The sequence below is a fragment of the Aquarana catesbeiana genome, linkage group LG04 (genome assembly GCF_042186555.1).
Source record: "Aquarana catesbeiana isolate 2022-GZ linkage group LG04, ASM4218655v1, whole genome shotgun sequence".
Classification (NCBI taxonomy): Eukaryota; Metazoa; Chordata; class Amphibia; order Anura; family Ranidae; genus Aquarana; species Aquarana catesbeiana.
Genome location: NC_133327.1, coordinates 664,787,116 through 664,804,416, shown reverse-complemented (window position 1 = coordinate 664,804,416; position 17,301 = coordinate 664,787,116). Strand labels below are relative to the sequence as shown.

The 17,301-nt window shown below is 42.7% G+C and overlaps 1 protein-coding gene across 18 annotated transcripts in view; it reads left to right on the top strand.

Moving 5' to 3' along the window:
* Window positions 1–17,301, top strand: part of NRXN1 (neurexin 1) — a 1,909,081-nt gene that overhangs the window by 864,793 nt on the left and 1,026,987 nt on the right. For all 18 annotated transcript variants that reach the window (XM_073628543.1, XM_073628542.1, XM_073628557.1 and 15 more), the window contains one exon: window positions 4,645–5,083. In XM_073628543.1, the coding sequence (XP_073484644.1) occupies window positions 4,645–5,083 (439 nt within the window). The remainder of the gene's footprint in view (window positions 1–4,644; window positions 5,084–17,301) is intronic.

Sequence of the window (17,301 nt, the reverse complement as noted above, 5' to 3'; positions counted from 1 at the left end):
GGAGTCTTCGGACTCTTCCTGCTTAGGATGTCTTCCTACTTCTCCTCCGGGCCAATCAGGAAGCGGGTCCTAAGACCCGATTGGCCAGGAGTCTTAGGACTCTTCCTGCTTAGGATGTCTTCCTACTTCTCCTCCAGGCCAATCAGGAAGCAGGTCCTGAGACCCGATTGGCCGGGAGTCTTCGGACTCTTCCTGCTTAGGATGTCTTCCTGCTTCTCCTCCGGGCCAATCAGGAAGCGGGTCCTGAGACCCGATTGGCTGGGAGTCTTAGGACTCTTCCTGCTTAGGATGTCTTCCTGCTTCTCCTCCAGGCCAATCAGGATATGGGTCCTGAGACCCGATTGGCCGGGAATCTTAGGACTCTTCCTGCTTAGGATGTCTTCAGTGCATCTCCTCCGGGGCAATCAGTAAGCGGGTCCTGAGACCCGTTTGGCCAGGAGTCTTAGGACCCGTCCTGCTTAGGATGTCTTCCTGCTTCTCCTCTAGGCTAATCAGTAAGTGGGTCCTGAGACCCGATTGGCTGGGGGTCTTAGGACTTCCAGCCAATCGGGTCTCAGGACCCACTTCCTGTTTGGCCGGGAGGAGAAGCAATGGCCCGACACTTCCCATGCCAACCTGGAGCAAGCTGGAGCGAGGTGCAGCCTAAGGTAAGGCCACTGATCGCTGCCTTCCCGTCCGTCTCCTGCGGTAGAGTGAGTGGGGGGCAGGTTTGTTTAACCGCCACCCCAAAATATTGAGCTATGGCCGCCACTGCCGTGGCCTAAGTTTTCTGTTACAAATTAATGTATTCTTTGATTTACATTATGAAGAAATCAGAAGGCAGAGTGAGACTCCCTCTTCAGAGCAATATTTAAAGGGGATGCAAGGTTCAGAAATCCATTGGGGAGAGCTCACTACTGGCCTTCCAATAGCTTATAAGAAGACAAGACTCGATTCAGTTCATTTATATTCATTCATACAGAAATATCAGTTTTGAGTTGAGTACCAGTCTGCTTTTTATGCATTGTTTTGTGTGCATACAACACAGCTAAAGGCAGATGGCAAGCCCAGTGTGAGCTGTAACAAGCACCCAATTTTATCATTTGTCCAGCAGAGCCATGCTTTATCGGTATAGATACACCAGCGGTGCGGAGTCATTGAAAATGATGCTGTAATGCCACAATAAAAATCAATTATTCATTTTGTTGTCTGAACTCCTGTGTGCTGAAACACAAATCAGTGCTGAACCATAGAACACGGCTCCTTCTCCACCTTCCCTCCTAGAGCGAAAAACAGCACTTCCATTCTTTATGCAGATCATGGAATGGGCACAGGGGAACGACACACAAAATGAGTTAATCAACCCATCATTCTTTTACCGCATGCCTCAGTAAGGAATATCCTTAATGGCAAGCTAGAACAGCACTATACTGTTTAATGTAATATTCGTGGACAGCCATGTAGAAAAAAAAGAAGAAAAAAAATATGTATGCATTAAAACAACCACACTGTTCTAGTCAAATGTTAATTTACTGCAATCTTTATACACTATATTACCAAAAGTATTGGGACACCTTCCTTTACACCAGAGATATGCAATTAGCGGACCTCCAGCTGTTGCAAATCTACAAGTCCCATCATGCCTCTGCCTCTGGGTGTCATGCTTGTGGCTGTCAGAGTCTTGCTATGCCTCATGGGACTTGTAGTTCTGCAACAGCTGGAGGTCCGCTAATTGCAAATGCCTGCTTTGCACACACATGAACTTTGAGGGTATCCCAGTCTTAGTCTGTAGGGTTCAATATTGAGTTGGCCCACCCTTTACAGCTATAACAGCTTCAACTCTTCTGGGAAGGCTGTCCACAAGGTTTAGGAGTGTGTCTATGGGAATGTTTGACCATTTTTCCAGAAGCACATTTGTGTGAACAGGCACTGATGTTATATGAGAAGGCCTGGCTCGCAGTCTCCTCTCTAATTCATCCCAAAGGTGTTCTTTTGGGTTGAGGTCCAAACTCTGTGCAGGCCAGTCAAGTTCCTCCACCCCAAACTCACTTATTCATGTCTTTATGGACCTTCCTTTGTGCACTGGTCCAAATCATTTTGTGGAGGGGGGTATGGTGTGGTGTTGTTTCTTCCAAAAGCACATTTGTGAGGTCAGGCACTGATTTGGACGAGAAGGCCTGGCTTGCAGTCTCCGCTCTAATTCATCCCAAAGGTATTCTATCAGAACTCTGTGCAGGCCAGTCAAGTTCCTCCACTCATCTATGTCTTTATGGACCTTGTTTGTGCACTGGTGCGCAGTCATGTTGGAACAATAAGGGGCCATCCCCAAAATGTTCCCACAAAGTTGGGAGCATGAATTTGTACAAAATGTCTTAATGCTGATGCCTTAAGAATTCCCTTCACTGATACTAACAACCCCTGAAAAACAACCCCACACCATAATCCCCCCTCCACCAAATGATTTGGACCAGTGCACAAAGCAAGGTCCATAAAGACATGGATGAGCGAGTTTGGGGTGGAGGAACTTGACTGGCCTGCACAGAGTCTGGACCTCATCCCGATAGAACACCTTTGGGATGAGTTAGAGCAGAGACAGAGACTGAGAGCCAGGCCTTCTCGTCCACATCAGTGCCTGACCTTAAAAAAATGCACTTTTGGAGCAATGATCAAGCAATAGACACACTCCTAAACTTTGTGGATAGCCTTCCTAGAAGAGTTGAAGCTGTTATAGCTGCAAAGGGTGGGCCAACTCAATATTTAACCCTACGGACTAAGACTGGGATGCCATTACAGTTCATGTGCGTGTAAAGGCAGGTGTCTCAATACTTTTGGTTAATATAGTGTAATTTAGATTCTACCCAAATCCTGCAGTTTGGTGTAGGATGTGAAACACTCTAGTTAGATGCCGACCAGTGGCATAGTGTGGGTTGCTCACTGCCAAACACTCAGCAGAAGCATGCCACTCTCTTGTGCTTGAGCAATTCCATAGGGACAGACAAGAAGCTTCTTAGCAATCCTGCCAGTGGTGTGCCCACTCTGACCTAGAACTGCCCAGCCAGACTACCTGCACAGCCTAAAAGGATGAAAATGGAGCAGGGCATGACAGGACCTAAAATGTACCATGCACAGACTGGTCTTCCACCTCTTCTCGCCCCATATCCTTATTCATTTTTTTCACCCAGGGCAACCACCCCTGTGGCTCTGACCATGCTATGCCACTGGTGCCCACCTGTCTTAACCTGACACTTGCCATGCAAAAAACTGATTGAAGTGGTACATTAAATAGTCAAAGAATGCAGTGCTAAAAGAAATCACTCTATATTAATATATCTATTAATGATAAATAAAATGCTATATAAATATACACATGTGAAAATAAAGGTGATCTACCCCACCACAATCAAAATATATACTACTAATCTGAAAATGATAAAATAGTAAATATGTGAACTGAATAAATAAATGAATAAATAAATGAGTCCCATTGCAGAGAAAGGGGATCCTCATGGGAAATAGCGGAAAATTAAGTGTAGGTCCCAAAAGCCTTCAGATTGCCAAGGAAGACGGCACAGCACCCTAGTGAAATAAATGAGTGACTTACCAAGTCAGAATCACCCCCAATCAAGAGTGTTCAAACAGCGCTTGATATATTCCACACCATATGGTCACTTCACTCTAGCAATAGTCCAGCTTGTAAACACCAACAGCATTGTCTCCACAAACTGTCCCTTTTGGAATGGATCTAAACAATCTAAAACCAGATTTCAATAAACAAGCATCATCAAAGAAAAGAAAGACTGCTCACTGGGAAAAAAACATAGGATATAAACAATGTATTGGTTATATGCACTTAGATTTGAGAAGGGATAAACCAGTATTCAATGTATGCAAAGGACTTCCTATTGCCATAATCCAAGATTGCCGCGGCTGTTTGCGCATGCGTGGTAGCGTGTGTTTCAGCTCCGCCCAATGCGTTTCCTCATACGTGACGTCATCAGGGTATAGGTGGTAGATTGATGGCATTAGAACCTTAGGTGGATAGTGCTTTAGTACTTGAGATTAATTTATCAAAACCATACTGATAGTGTCCCAATGAGGCATCTGGGTGATACGTGGGCTGCTTCCCTTCATCGAGGAATTGCCACAGAATGCTCAGGATGTGAAAGTAATATTTATATTTAATGATCAATGTACCAAAATATTAGGGCCCAAAATAAGTTTTTATCCCAAACATATAACAAGTTCAACAGTCAAGATATATAAAGGGGCAATGTGTGGCCCTGAAACTCGTTGGATGTTGTGCCTATTATACATTTGGAATAAAACCAGATTTTGGACTCTAATACTTTGGCATGGTACTTCAATCTTTGGATGCAAATATTATTACACAAAGGCTGATGTCAGACAGGTGACTCTGCCACTAGTGCCAACTTACCAGCTTCAAAGTGCCTTCTGCTTACATAATGGAATTGCCTCCTCACTGACCCAGAATGCTGCTGAGTCTCAGTTGCAAGTGATGGGAGTGACATGTGGGTGGGGGTGACTCACCCAAAAATATACTTTTAAATGTTTTTATTCAAGATATTCTGATATAAACTGATATGCACTGCTTCAACATTGTTTGGACAAGCACAAAACTAAGCGTTTTCTTTTTTTGTGTTTCAGGTTGTATATAAAAACAATGATGTACGGCTAGAATTGTCAAGACTTGCCAAAATGGGTGATGCCAAAATGAAGGTTCATGGTATTGTCGCCTTTAAATGTGAGAATGTTGCAACTCTTGACCCAATCACCTTTGAAACGCCCGAGTCCTACATTTCTTTACCAAAATGGAATGCAAAAAAGACTGGCTCAATATCCTTTGACTTCCGTACAACAGAACCCAATGGCCTAATACTATTCAGCCATGGGAAGCCTCGACACCAAAAAGATGCCAAGAACCCCCAAATGGTGAAGGTGGATTTCTTTGCTATTGAAATGCTAGATGGACACCTATTTTTACTACTAGACATGGGATCAGGAACCATTAAAATAAGAGCGCTTCCGAAGAAGGTCAATGATGGAGAATGGTACCATGTGGACTTCCAACGCGACGGACGCACAGGTAAATGCATTTCTGTGGTTGATAATATTGATCACATCCATGCTTATTCAATTTCAGGGTGTCCAAAGTGTGTTGTTGCTTTTATCTATCTTTGAAATGAAATTTGTTTTTTGGAATGTCCACTTTGTACCCTTAATCTTTTCTGTTTAAGATATGCAAGTTAGATGTAGTGTTGAGCAAACAGTTTGGCCCGAGCATAAGTTCGTCCAACACCCAAATTTGCAGGGTGTTCGGCGGCTTTGCCCAATCAGGGTGCAGTATAAGCTGCTTGTTAAGGAGTGGGGCCAGAAATCCGGCCGCGGCGTCCTTAACAACCGATAAGTCATCAGCTTTCAATGGGTTTCCCTGCTGACAGCTGAATAAAAAAAATGCTGGTTAAAAAAAAAAAAAACGGTGTGGGGTCCCCCCCTGTCCATACCAGACCCTTCAGGGCAATGGGGGGTGCTTTGGGGCAGGGGGAGCTCTGAAGAACCCCCCCTGCCCCAAAGCACCCACCTTCCCCCATGTTGAGAGCATGTGGCCTGGTATGGTTCTGGAGGGGGAAGTGCTCGCTTATCCCCTCCCCTTTTCCTGCCCTCGACAGGCTGCATGCTCGAATTAGGGTCTTATATGGATTTTGGGGGGACCCCACGCCAATTTTTTTTACATTTTGGTGTGGGTTCCCCTTAAAATCCAAAACAAACCTGAAGGGCCTGGTGCAACCGTAAATCTTTTTTAATATCATTTTTTTTGCAGCATGTTCTATGCATGCTACAGATGAGCCACTTTACAGGCAGACTAAGGGGACCACCTAGGCACTATATTTAAAGGAATCCATATAGTGGAAGTTCCATTTCTGGGTGGACCTCCACTTTAAAGTCAATAAAATTGCAATGAGTCCGTGAACAGGTGTGTTCCTCTTTAAAAGTGCCAGTGCTTCAACTCCAATGAATGTATTCCATGCAAAAAGTTCTAGTGCTTCAAAATCTTCAGTGTAAAAACATTCCACCTTAAAAGTGCTAGTGCTTCAGTGACTCCCATGTAAGTGTTATCCACAATAAATGTGCTAAGTGCTTCGGTGCAGACCCACCACCTTCCACATTATGCGCTCACCTCTATTATTGACCTCTCATACCAGGTCAAGTCACGCTTTCCCCTGAATTGGGGCATATAAGGTAGGGGGTCCTTTATATTCCTTCTCCTCCTTCTTAGTTCCACTTGCTATCCGTCTTTAGGGTGTATGGCCCTTTAAAATCACGGTACCGCCTTGCAGACAAGTAATAACTTACATTTAAAACAGGATGATTGAGCATGAAAATCTGACAGCGGTGCTCGGAGGCTCCTGCCTCACTTCTGGTGTCGGCAGCATCACCCAACTATACTCCACGCGTATTGTCACCCTCGCGTGACTTCCTCAGGAGTATCAGGAGTATACTGTTGCACTTTAAGCATCATTAAAATCACTGCTCCTGAACAAAATAATTGTTTTAAAAAAATGTTTGCATTGATACATGTCCCCCAGGGCAGTACCCGGATCCCCATACCTCTTTTATGGTCAATTACTTCCATATAAGCCTTCAAAATGGGCACTTTTGATTTTTCCTGTTCGGCTCTCATAGACTTCAATGAGGTTCACCGTTCAGGTTAGAACTTTTCCCCTGTTCAGGAGTTCTACTGTGAACTGAACAGGGGGGTGTCTGCAGCATCACCCAACTACACTCCACGCGCATCGTCACGGTCGCGTGACTTCCTCAGGAGTATCAGGAGTATATTGTTGCACTTTAAGCATCATTAAAATCACTGCTCCTGAAAAAAACAATTGTTTTAAAAAAAAAAGTTTGCATTGATACATGTCCCCCAGGGCACTACCCGGACTCCCATACCCCTTTCATGGCCAATTACTTGCATATAAGCCTTCAAAATGGGCACTTTTGATTTTTCCAGTTCGGCTCACATAGACTTCAGTGGGGTTCACCGTTCGGGTTAGAACTTTTCCCCTTGCGAACTGAACAGGGGGGTGTTCTGCCCAACTCTAGTTAGAGGCTTACTTCATGGTTGAAATTTTTTATCCCTTTATTAATAAAAAAATAATATATCATGAGTCTCTATAAGCTTAATTTTCGGCTATATCACAGGGGTCTATTTATAAATGTTTTTACACATATTCACACAATTTATCATATGATTCAACTGGAAAAGTATTTTAATCTTGGGTGAAAACAATTTGAAAAAGGCACTAAAGAGTGTATTTATATAAAAAAAATCACATAGCAATTCACTGAATTCACTGAAAGTGTATGTACATTTGTTCTGTGCAAATGGGGCAAAATTTGTTTATTTCCTTTGCTGGTTGAATGTTTTTCATTGATATAAAGCAGAAAACCACTAACTGGCACTAAGCATCACAGGCAATGTCTATGAAACGTAGTGCCATCTAGTGGCCAAATGTTTGTTTTTTTTTCCATTTTAAGCCAATGAAAAACATTCAACCAGCACTGGAAAATAGCATAATAACATTTGTTTGCCTCATGTTCACAGAAAGTATTTACCTGCACTTTTACTGGGCAAATGGCTGTGTGATTTTTATTTTAACTACACCCCTTCATGTCCAAGTTCTTATAAACAATTGTCGCATTAGAACTCTGAAATACGTTTCTCATACACATGGCAATTTTCATTTTTCAGTACTTTCCATCCATTTGAAATTGTAGAAAAACAACATAATCCACCAGCCACAAAATTGATTGACAACCATAGTTTGATTGATTGTAAACTCAAAACTAGACAACATATTGACAGTTTCAGTACAGTTTATTAAAAGACTGAACTGAGAACTACAGGAATTTCACTGACATGGATCAGATTTGGAAGCTAGTTTCTTCCATCAGGTGATTTTCAATCAAATCCCCTTGGAGTCACTTGGTTGGTTTGCGATTTTGACAAAAAATGTCATTCTAAAATCTCATGGCTCTATCAACTTGCCATCTGCATAGGCTGCTATGGTAACGTCTTACTCATAGGGCTCATTTAGACTTGCGTTTGAGGGGGGCGTTACAAAAGCATGGTTGAGTCGTGTTTTTTAAGCCCACTAACCTTAAAGGAGAAGTGCAGCCAAAGCTTTTTTTGCACTCCTGTGACCCGTTTTCAGCTGACAGCGTGCTACGTTCGGTGCCCTGCATGTAGATTAGAGGACGGGCGCATGGATTAATGACCAGCCCATTTTTTGCGATACGGCACTGCGTCGCTTTAACTGACAATTGCGCAGTCGTGCGACCTTGTACTCAAACAAAATTGACGTCCTTTTTTTCCCCACAAATAGAGCTTTCTTTTGGTGGTAATTGATGATCACCTCTGCGGTTTTTATTTTTTGCGCTATAAACAAAAAAGAGCGACAATTTAAAAAAAAAAAAAACAATATTGTTTTCTTTTTGCTATAATAAATATCCCCCAAATTTTTAAAAAAAAACTAATTTCTTCATCAGTTTAGGCCAATATGTATTCTTCTACATATTTTTGGTAAAAAAAATCGCAATAAGCGTATATTGATTGGTTTGAGTTATAGTGTTTACAAAATAGGGAATAGATTCATGGCATTTTTATTATTATTATTTTACTAGTAATGGCGGCAAACTGCGAGACTGCGAAATTGCGGCGGACAGATCGGACACATTTTTTGGGACCATTGACATTTATACAGCGATCAGTGCTATAAAAAATGCACTGATTACTGTGTAAATGTCACTGGTAGGGAAGTTGTTAACACTATGGGGCGATCAAGGGGTTAAATGTGTTCCCTCCTGTGTGTTTCTAGCCTGTGGGGGGGATGGGACTGACTGGAGGAGGAGAGAGAATTCTGTTCCTAATTACTAGGAACAGCAAATCTGTCTCTCCTCTCCTGTCAGAACGGGGATTTTTGTGTTTACATACACACATCCACATTCTCTTGCGCCCTCGATCGCAGGCGGACATCACGGCCGCTGGCCATGCACATGGATTTCCCTGTCGTGCGTGCCTGCTATGGCTCTTAAAGGAGCTGTCCTACAGGTACAGCAATTCAGCGAGCTGACCTGCCGCCGTATAATGACGGCGGCTGGTCGGCAAGTGGTTAAATATAGTGATCCACCACTGTGAGCACAGTACACACTCACCAGATAGATGAAGCTGCAGGACAGCCAGCAAGGATAATGGATAAGCCCAGGTAGGTCAGAGAGATACATCCGGATTCTCACACACGCCCTTTTGGTAATGGCCAGCTTATCTCAACATAATAATGAGCCCCAGAAAAAAATCTCTGATAAATATATTTGTATATATACTGTATATGTACTGTATATATATTTGTATATTTGGACATTGTATGCACATATATTTTAAGGTCAGGGCACACTTGGAACTATTTATATACTTTTTGATTTGATTGTTTTTTTGGGGGATTAGCGCCTATCTTTATATATTTTTATATAATAGGAAAATAACTGGTTTCTTAAACTTCCCAGGCACCACATCCTCAAGACATTCAAAATAAGTAGCAAAAGTGAGAAATGGGATTGTAAAGGTGGCACACACAGAAAATGTATAAAGATATCAAGTTTTTATTATAAACATTAAAATGTAATTATTTTTAATAAAACATCATAATAGTGTCGTGAAATAGCCATACAGTACTGATGCATTGTATTCATTGCTACATGTTTCCTGCAACGTATAGCTTCTTCAGGAGGCTTTGTGAACACTGCATAACAGTTCACCGATTTATTAGCAAAAAAGATTCCCACTCTATGTCCAGCATCAACAGTATAGCAAGAAGATATCAGTAACCACAGGGGAGAATATAGACCCCAAGAAACGAGCCTGCCACTGACAGCGATCCAAAATAGCCCACACTACAATTGCAGTTAAATAAGGTAAAAAAAAAGTCTCTACCAAGGCAGGACTGCAGCAATTGTAGTGTCCAAGCGTTGTTTGTAGACCCACTGCTACAGAGGTTATGTATTTGCTATACAGTTGAATGAATTCTTCCAATATTGATTTGATATTGTTGATCACTATGACTCAATGTAGTCCATCTTTTTGGGCCCTTCTGGATTGCTGTCAGTGGCAGGCTCAGTGGCGGCTGGTGGGGTTATTTTTGGGGGAGGCGGCAAACAACCCCCCCCAGACTGACACTAGAACAACTGCCAGCCACCCTGTGCTCGCTGCGGCACTAACACCCCCCCCACCACCCGCTGTCTTTACCGTGGATACGGGCGGTGAGAGCAGTGGTCAGAACTGCTGTGGCCATCTTCCAGCATGGCGGGCTCCGGTGTCCTCTCCTGGAGTCCTCTCCACGGTGCATCTCCTCTCTGCTCTTCCTGGTGCTAGGAGTCCAATAGGATCACCTGACGTTTTGGCCAATCGGGAAACGGGTTTCATACCTGCTTTCCGATTGGCCGGGAGGAGGATCATTGTTGCAACAGCGAATATTCATATGCTGTTGCAACACACCTGAGTGGGCTCTGGACGCATCCTCTGCGACCCAAGCCCACCCGATTTTGAGGCTTATTAGAGTCTATTGCTCTAATCAGGTGCTTAAAAATAAAAAAAACGTAATTTATGAGTCCGGTGCCCCGAAAGGGGTCGGACACATAATTAGGGGGCAGCAGTGGCGGCCGTGAATAGATTCATGCTATGTATAAATCTATCCACTGCATATAGGGGGGTGGAGAGGAGAGAGGGGTCGGCGCCCAGGGGCCCCAATGGACAGGCCGCCGCTGGGCAGGCTCATTTCTTGAGGTCTGTATTCTCCCCTGTGGTTACTGATATCTTCTTGCTATACTCAATTGATGCTGGACAATTAGTGGGAATCTTTTTTTGCTAAGAAATCAGCGAACTGTTATGCAGCATATTCATAAAGTCTTTTGACGAAACACGTAAAGATGAACAGAACACATTGCATCCATTTTATTAAAAATAATGACATTTTAATGTTTATAATAAAAAAGTGATATCTTTATACATTTTCTGTGTGTGACACCCCTAAAGTCCAAGTCTACACTTTTGTTACTTATTTTTTTATATAATAGTTGGTATGTCTGTAGAAATTGTCAAAAAGCATATAATAAAAATTTTCTGATTTAAAAAACAAAATAAAAGTTGCTGCCTGCATGGCCAGCCGTAGGCATAGTTGTGAATACATAGGTCTAGTTTTGATTTTTTTTTTTTATCTTAGATAACATGTCTAATGTGTATTTCAGGAAATGTATATATGTAGAGAGAAAGAGAGAAGGTGAATATACAATATTCAGTATGTAATATATATGTAAAAAGTGCTGCATAAATTGCCGCCGCTATGTAAGTGCCTGTGTATATATATATATATATATATATATATATATATATATATATATATATATATATATATATAGTATATATGAGTATATATCTATCTAATTTTAATAGAATAAGGTAAGCTATGTAATATGAACAATTAACACATTAGCATAATCAGTATTACCGGTATTTGGTTTACTAACACCAATCAAACCAAAATAATAGAGATGGGTGGAGGTCTGCGAATCACGTATATTGCAGTTAAGGCAAACCTTCCATCTACATCTACTACTACACCAGCTGAGACACATACTAGTCAGGAGGAGCTCTGTGTATCGCTCCATGGAGACTGTGGTCATGGCATCTACAAGATATAAATAGAATGAAGATAAATCTATAGCTGGATGCAGAAGCCACTTAAATTACATAATTGCATAATCACCTGTCAATAAATTGAATACAGATGTTATTATATAAATTCCCGCAAATTATTTTTTTATTGCAGAACTCTATTTAAAAAAAATAAATAAAAAAAAAATAAAAATGGCCCAACAAAAAGTATAATAGAACAGCTTTGCTGCAATATTTACCTTCAGTCCAGAGCTGTTCCTCGCAGTTCTTCTTTTCAGTCTTCAGGATTGAATGGCAGCCAGTATTCATTAACTCACTTCCTCTGAGCCAAGGTTGTCGTGGACACCCCCCCCCATGCTTTGAGCGGACAGAGAAGGAGAAGCAACTCCCCTTCTTCTTTCACCCTTAACGTGGAGTTCTGCTTAAAAAAATAATAAATAAAAGTCAGCAGCTACAAATACTGCAGTCTTTTGACGAAACATGTAGAGATGAACAAATCTCTACAAATACTGCAGTTGCTGACTTTTAATAATCGGACACTTACCTGTCCCAGGGTCCAGGGATGCACGGGAACAAAGCCCCGCTCATCTCCCTCTCCTCTCTGCGGCCCCGGAATTGTCACTGTGGGTGCCCGGCTGTGGCTTCACAGCCGGGCACCCACTGCGCATGCGCGCGCCGTGACAGGCCAGGCAATCATCTGGGACCTGTGACGTGTCCCAGATGATTGCCGAGAGGGAGGGGGAGAGGTGATCTCCCTTTGCCGAGAGGGAGGGGAGAGAGGTGATCTCCCTTCTTGCCGAGAGGGAGGGGGGAGAGGTGATCTCCCTTCTTGCCGAGAGGGAGGGGGGAGAGGTGATCTCCCTTCCAGGGCCGCGGTGCGCCAGGAGGAAGTGGGAGCTGGGACCCTCTAAAAAGAGGGTATCCGCCCCCCCCCCAAAAAAATGACATGCCACATGTGTCATGTCAGGGGGTCACCTCACTTAAAGCGGAAGTTCCATTTTTGGGTGGAACTCCATTTTAACTCTTTGTTGCAAATAAATGGAAGTGAAGGGGTAAAAGGAGAGGTTCTGGAATTCACAGAGGATGCCACAAGGAGGCAGAAAAACACTGTAAGAAATAGCTTCATGAAAAATATATTACAGAACCATTAAAGCCGTAGTAAACCGCCAGTTTTTTTTTTTCTTTTTTGGAACCTGCAAGGCAAAGTTAAAAGGTGCTAGTATGCATCACATACTAGCACATTATGTGAAACTTACCTTAAAACAAAGCCCTCAAGTGGCACGCTGTCACTGCTGACAGGGCTTCCATCTTCACCTGGTCTTCCTTCTGGGTTGATAGGCTCCAGTCCTTTGATCGGATGAGCTGAGATGATGTCACCCCCACGCATGCGCACAGGAGGCGCTGTTCAAGGCACAGGACTCTGAGGCTACTTTTGCACTGAGGCGCTTTACAGGCGCTACAGCGCTACAAATAGCGCCTGTAAAGAGCCACTACTGTCTCTCTCCAGTGTGAAAGCCAGAGTGCGCTTGCAGAACGGTAAAAAAAAGTCCTGCAAGCCTCATCTTTGCAGCGCTGTAGGAGTGGTGTATAAACTGCACCTAAAGCGCCCCTGCCCATTGAAGTCAATGGGGCAGAGCCGCCAAACCGCCAGCAAAGCGCCGCTGCAGTGGCGCTTTTCGGGCGGTTTTAACCCTTTTTCAGCCGCTAGCGGGGGTTATACAGTGCTCCTAAAGTGCCCCTGCCTATTGAAATCAGTGGGGCAGAGCCGCCGAACCCTTTTTCAGCCGCTAGCGGGGGTTAAAAGCGCCCTGCTAGCGGCCAAATAGCGCCGCTAAAACAACGGTAAAGCGCTGCTAAAATTAGCGGCGCTTTACCGCTAACGCCCCCCGCTTGAGTGCGAAAGTAGCATAAGGAACGGCATGGGTATGCTATTCTTTCAGAATGAATGCGCCGGTGAAGTCATGGACGGCTTCGCAAGTAACTATCTCCTGAACGGTGCACGTTTAGTTGATATTTACTGTAACTATAGGTAAGCCTTATTATAGGTTTACCTATAGGCAAAAATCAACCAAAGCAGTTTACTGCCACTTTAAGTAGTGGATGATTTTTGGATTATAAGAATATTGTTTAGGATGTAATACTAAACACAGGGCTGTATTTCGTTGTCTATTTTATATCTGCTGTAGTTTAACTTTGAATTGCGTTAGCATGCTAAGATGTAAAAGACAGACTGTGACTTCTACATCTCCAAATTCTGCCGCATCCTGTGGACACTCGATAAGCCACACAGATAGATTACTCCATTTACAGATATACAAAAGCAATACTCTCTGTGCCTCTGAGGCCCGCTATTTATCACGTCCCCTTAACAGTTAAAGGTGAGCTATAGCCGGCTTGGCTGTATTAACCTTTGGAGGGAATGTAATGAATCACTCTTCTGTCCATCTGTCAGGAAATGAGATTTCCATCAGATTTGAATACTCTGGAAAGACAAAATAAAAATTGCCTGATATCGCACACCATGCTCTGGGGTATTCACACTGATAACACCATCCTTTATGGAGGAAACCCTTCCAGTCTTTAGTGTGTTGCTATTATTTGTAGAATTGCTCTAGTACTGTATAATGTCCAATAATGATCGAATTTGTACTGATAAATATTTTTGTTAACTCTACTAAAATGCAATCTCAAGATAGACTTAAAATTGCAATAAACCCAAGTTTGAAAAAAAAAAAAACAACCTGTATCTATCCTATCTATCTATCTATCTATCTATCTATCTATCTATCTATCTATCTATCTATCTATCTATCTATCTATCTATCTATCTATCTATCTATCTATATCTATATCTATATATATCTATATCTATCAATAGATAGATAGATAGATAGATAGATAGATAGATAGATAGATAGATAGATAGATAGATAGATAGATAGATTTATATATACACTATATTGTCAAAAGTATTGGTACACCTGCCTTTGCACATGAACTTTAATGGCATCCCAGTCTTATGCCCTGTACACACGGTCGGACATTGATCGGACATTCCAACAACAAAATCCTAGGATTTTTTCCAATGGATGTTGGCTCAAACTTGTCTTGCAGACACACGGTCACACAAAGTTGTTGGAAAATCCGATCATTCCGCACGCGGTGACGCAAAACACATACGTCGGGACTATAAACGGGGCAGTAGCCAATAGCTTTCATCTCATTATTTATTCTGAGCATGCGTGGCACTTTGTGCGTCGGGTGTGTGTACACACGATCGGAAATTCCGACAACGGATTTTGTTGTCGGAAAATTTTATAGCCTGCTCTCAAACTTTGTGTGTTGGAAAATCCGATGGAAAATGTGGGATGGAGCCCACACACGGTCGGAATTTCCGACAACAAGGTCCTATCACACATTTTCCGTCGGAAAATCCGACCGTGTGTACGGGGCATTAGTCTGTAGGGTTCAATATTGAGTTGGCCCACCCTTTGCAGCTATAACAGCTTCAACTCTTCTGGGAAGGCTGTCCACAAGGTTTACGAGTGTTTGACCATTCTTCTAGAACCACTTTTGTGTGGTCAGGCACTGGGAGAAGGCCTGGTTCGCAGTTTCCACTCTAATTCATCCCAAAGGTGTTCTATCGGGTTGGGATCAGGACTTTGTGCATGCCAGTCAAGTTCCTCTACCCCAAACTCGCTCATCCATCTCTTTATGGACCTTGCATTGTGCACTGGTGCGCAGTCATGTTGAAACAGGAAGGGGCCATCCCCAAACTGTTCCCACAAAGTTGAGAGCATGAAATTGTCCAAAATGTCTTGGTCGGCTGTTGTCTTAAGTGTTCTCTTCACTGGAACTAAGGGGCCAAGCCCAACTCCTGAAAAACAACCCCACACCATAACTCCCCTTCCACCAAATGATTTGGACCAGTGCACAAAGCAAGGTCCATAAAGACATGGATGAGCGAGTTTGGGTTGGAGTCCTGACCTCAACCTGATAGAACACCTTTGGGATATAATAGAGTGCAGCCAGTGAGCCAGGCTTTCTCGTCCAATATCAGTGCCTGACCTTCTGGAAGAATGGTCAAACATTCCCATAGATACACTCCTAAACCTTGTGGACAGCCTTCCCAAAAGAGTTGAAGCTGTTATAGCTGCAAATGGTGGGCCAACTCAAAATGTAACCCTATAGACTAAGACTGGGATGCCATTAAAGTTCATGTGCGTGTAAAGACAGATGTCCCAATACTTTTGGTAATATAGTGTATATATTGTACATTCACATCAGTCCCACTCCCTGCCCTCAAAGAGCTTACCATCTAAGGTCCTTAACTTACATTCACACATACTAGGGCCAATTTAGACAGGAGCCAATTAACCTACCAGCAGGTCTTTGGAGTGTGGCAGGAAACCGGAGTACCCAGAGAAAACTCAACCAAGCACAGGGAGTATATGCAAACTCCAAGCCGGTAGTGCTGTGGCTGGGATTTGAACCAACGACTCTAGTGCTGCTAGACGGAGGTGCTAACCATTATCAAAAAGGGGTGCATAATCATGGTCATCTAAATCTACCTAATTAACATGGTGATCCAAATCACCCATGGTCGCCTAAATCCAACTAGATCCAGCAGATACTTTCCCAAGTAGCCACATCACCATAAAACCCTGGTTGAAAAAGGTTGAGATTTATGTATCAATAATGATAATGCAATGGAGGGTCAAGGCATAGACCCAACAAGTCTACAACTGTCCCCCAGGAATCTTCTAGCTGGGTGGGCACAGACAAGTAATTATCTTGCTTGTCTGGTTTAAGAGAGCAACTAATGATCATGTAAGCCTCCTTCTCAGACTTAGAAACTGAGAAACCTGAGAGAAAATAATTAGGTTACATTCCAAGATACAGACAGCTCTGACATTTTGAAGGATAGAAAAGTTCTTGTTTAGGCTCGAGTTCTTCTGTAAATGAGGCTAAAGCAAAATCTAAATAAGCGGGGAAGAAGCATCTTTGGACGTTTGTTTTACGAAGTACTTTTTAATTCCCAAGGACGCCTTTACAACGTAAAGTTAATTACAAGCTTGAAATTAAAGTTAATATTTTTGGCTAGATTTTTTTTTTTTCGCAGAGATCGAGATTGGTAAGGAACAAACACCACGTGTGGTCAGAGTACATCTTCCCTATTTCAAATGTGGTTTTGAACAAAATTGCTGAAATAATGAATCATTGAAGAAGCTCATTAAAGCATACCTGTGGGAGTTTAGTTTTTTGGCTAGCTTTGCTCTACAGTACTGCCAGCTAGGCAAGAACAGAGAAGGTAGCAATATAACAGATGCAGTGCTCTTTGTCCTCCGTGAATCCATGACACATAAAGTCCAGCTTCTGTGAGTCTGCAGGAATCCTACCAGCATGTGAGGCTTATTTGAAAACTGTCCCTTAAGGGTGTTTAATATAAATTGAGCCATCATTAGAGTGATATTGAAACAGCATACGTTCGGAATATTTAGTCAAGTTAATCTAGCTCAACATCTGAACTCTCACTCCAAAATCTGTAAAAAAAAATACCCATGAAGAGAAGTCACTGC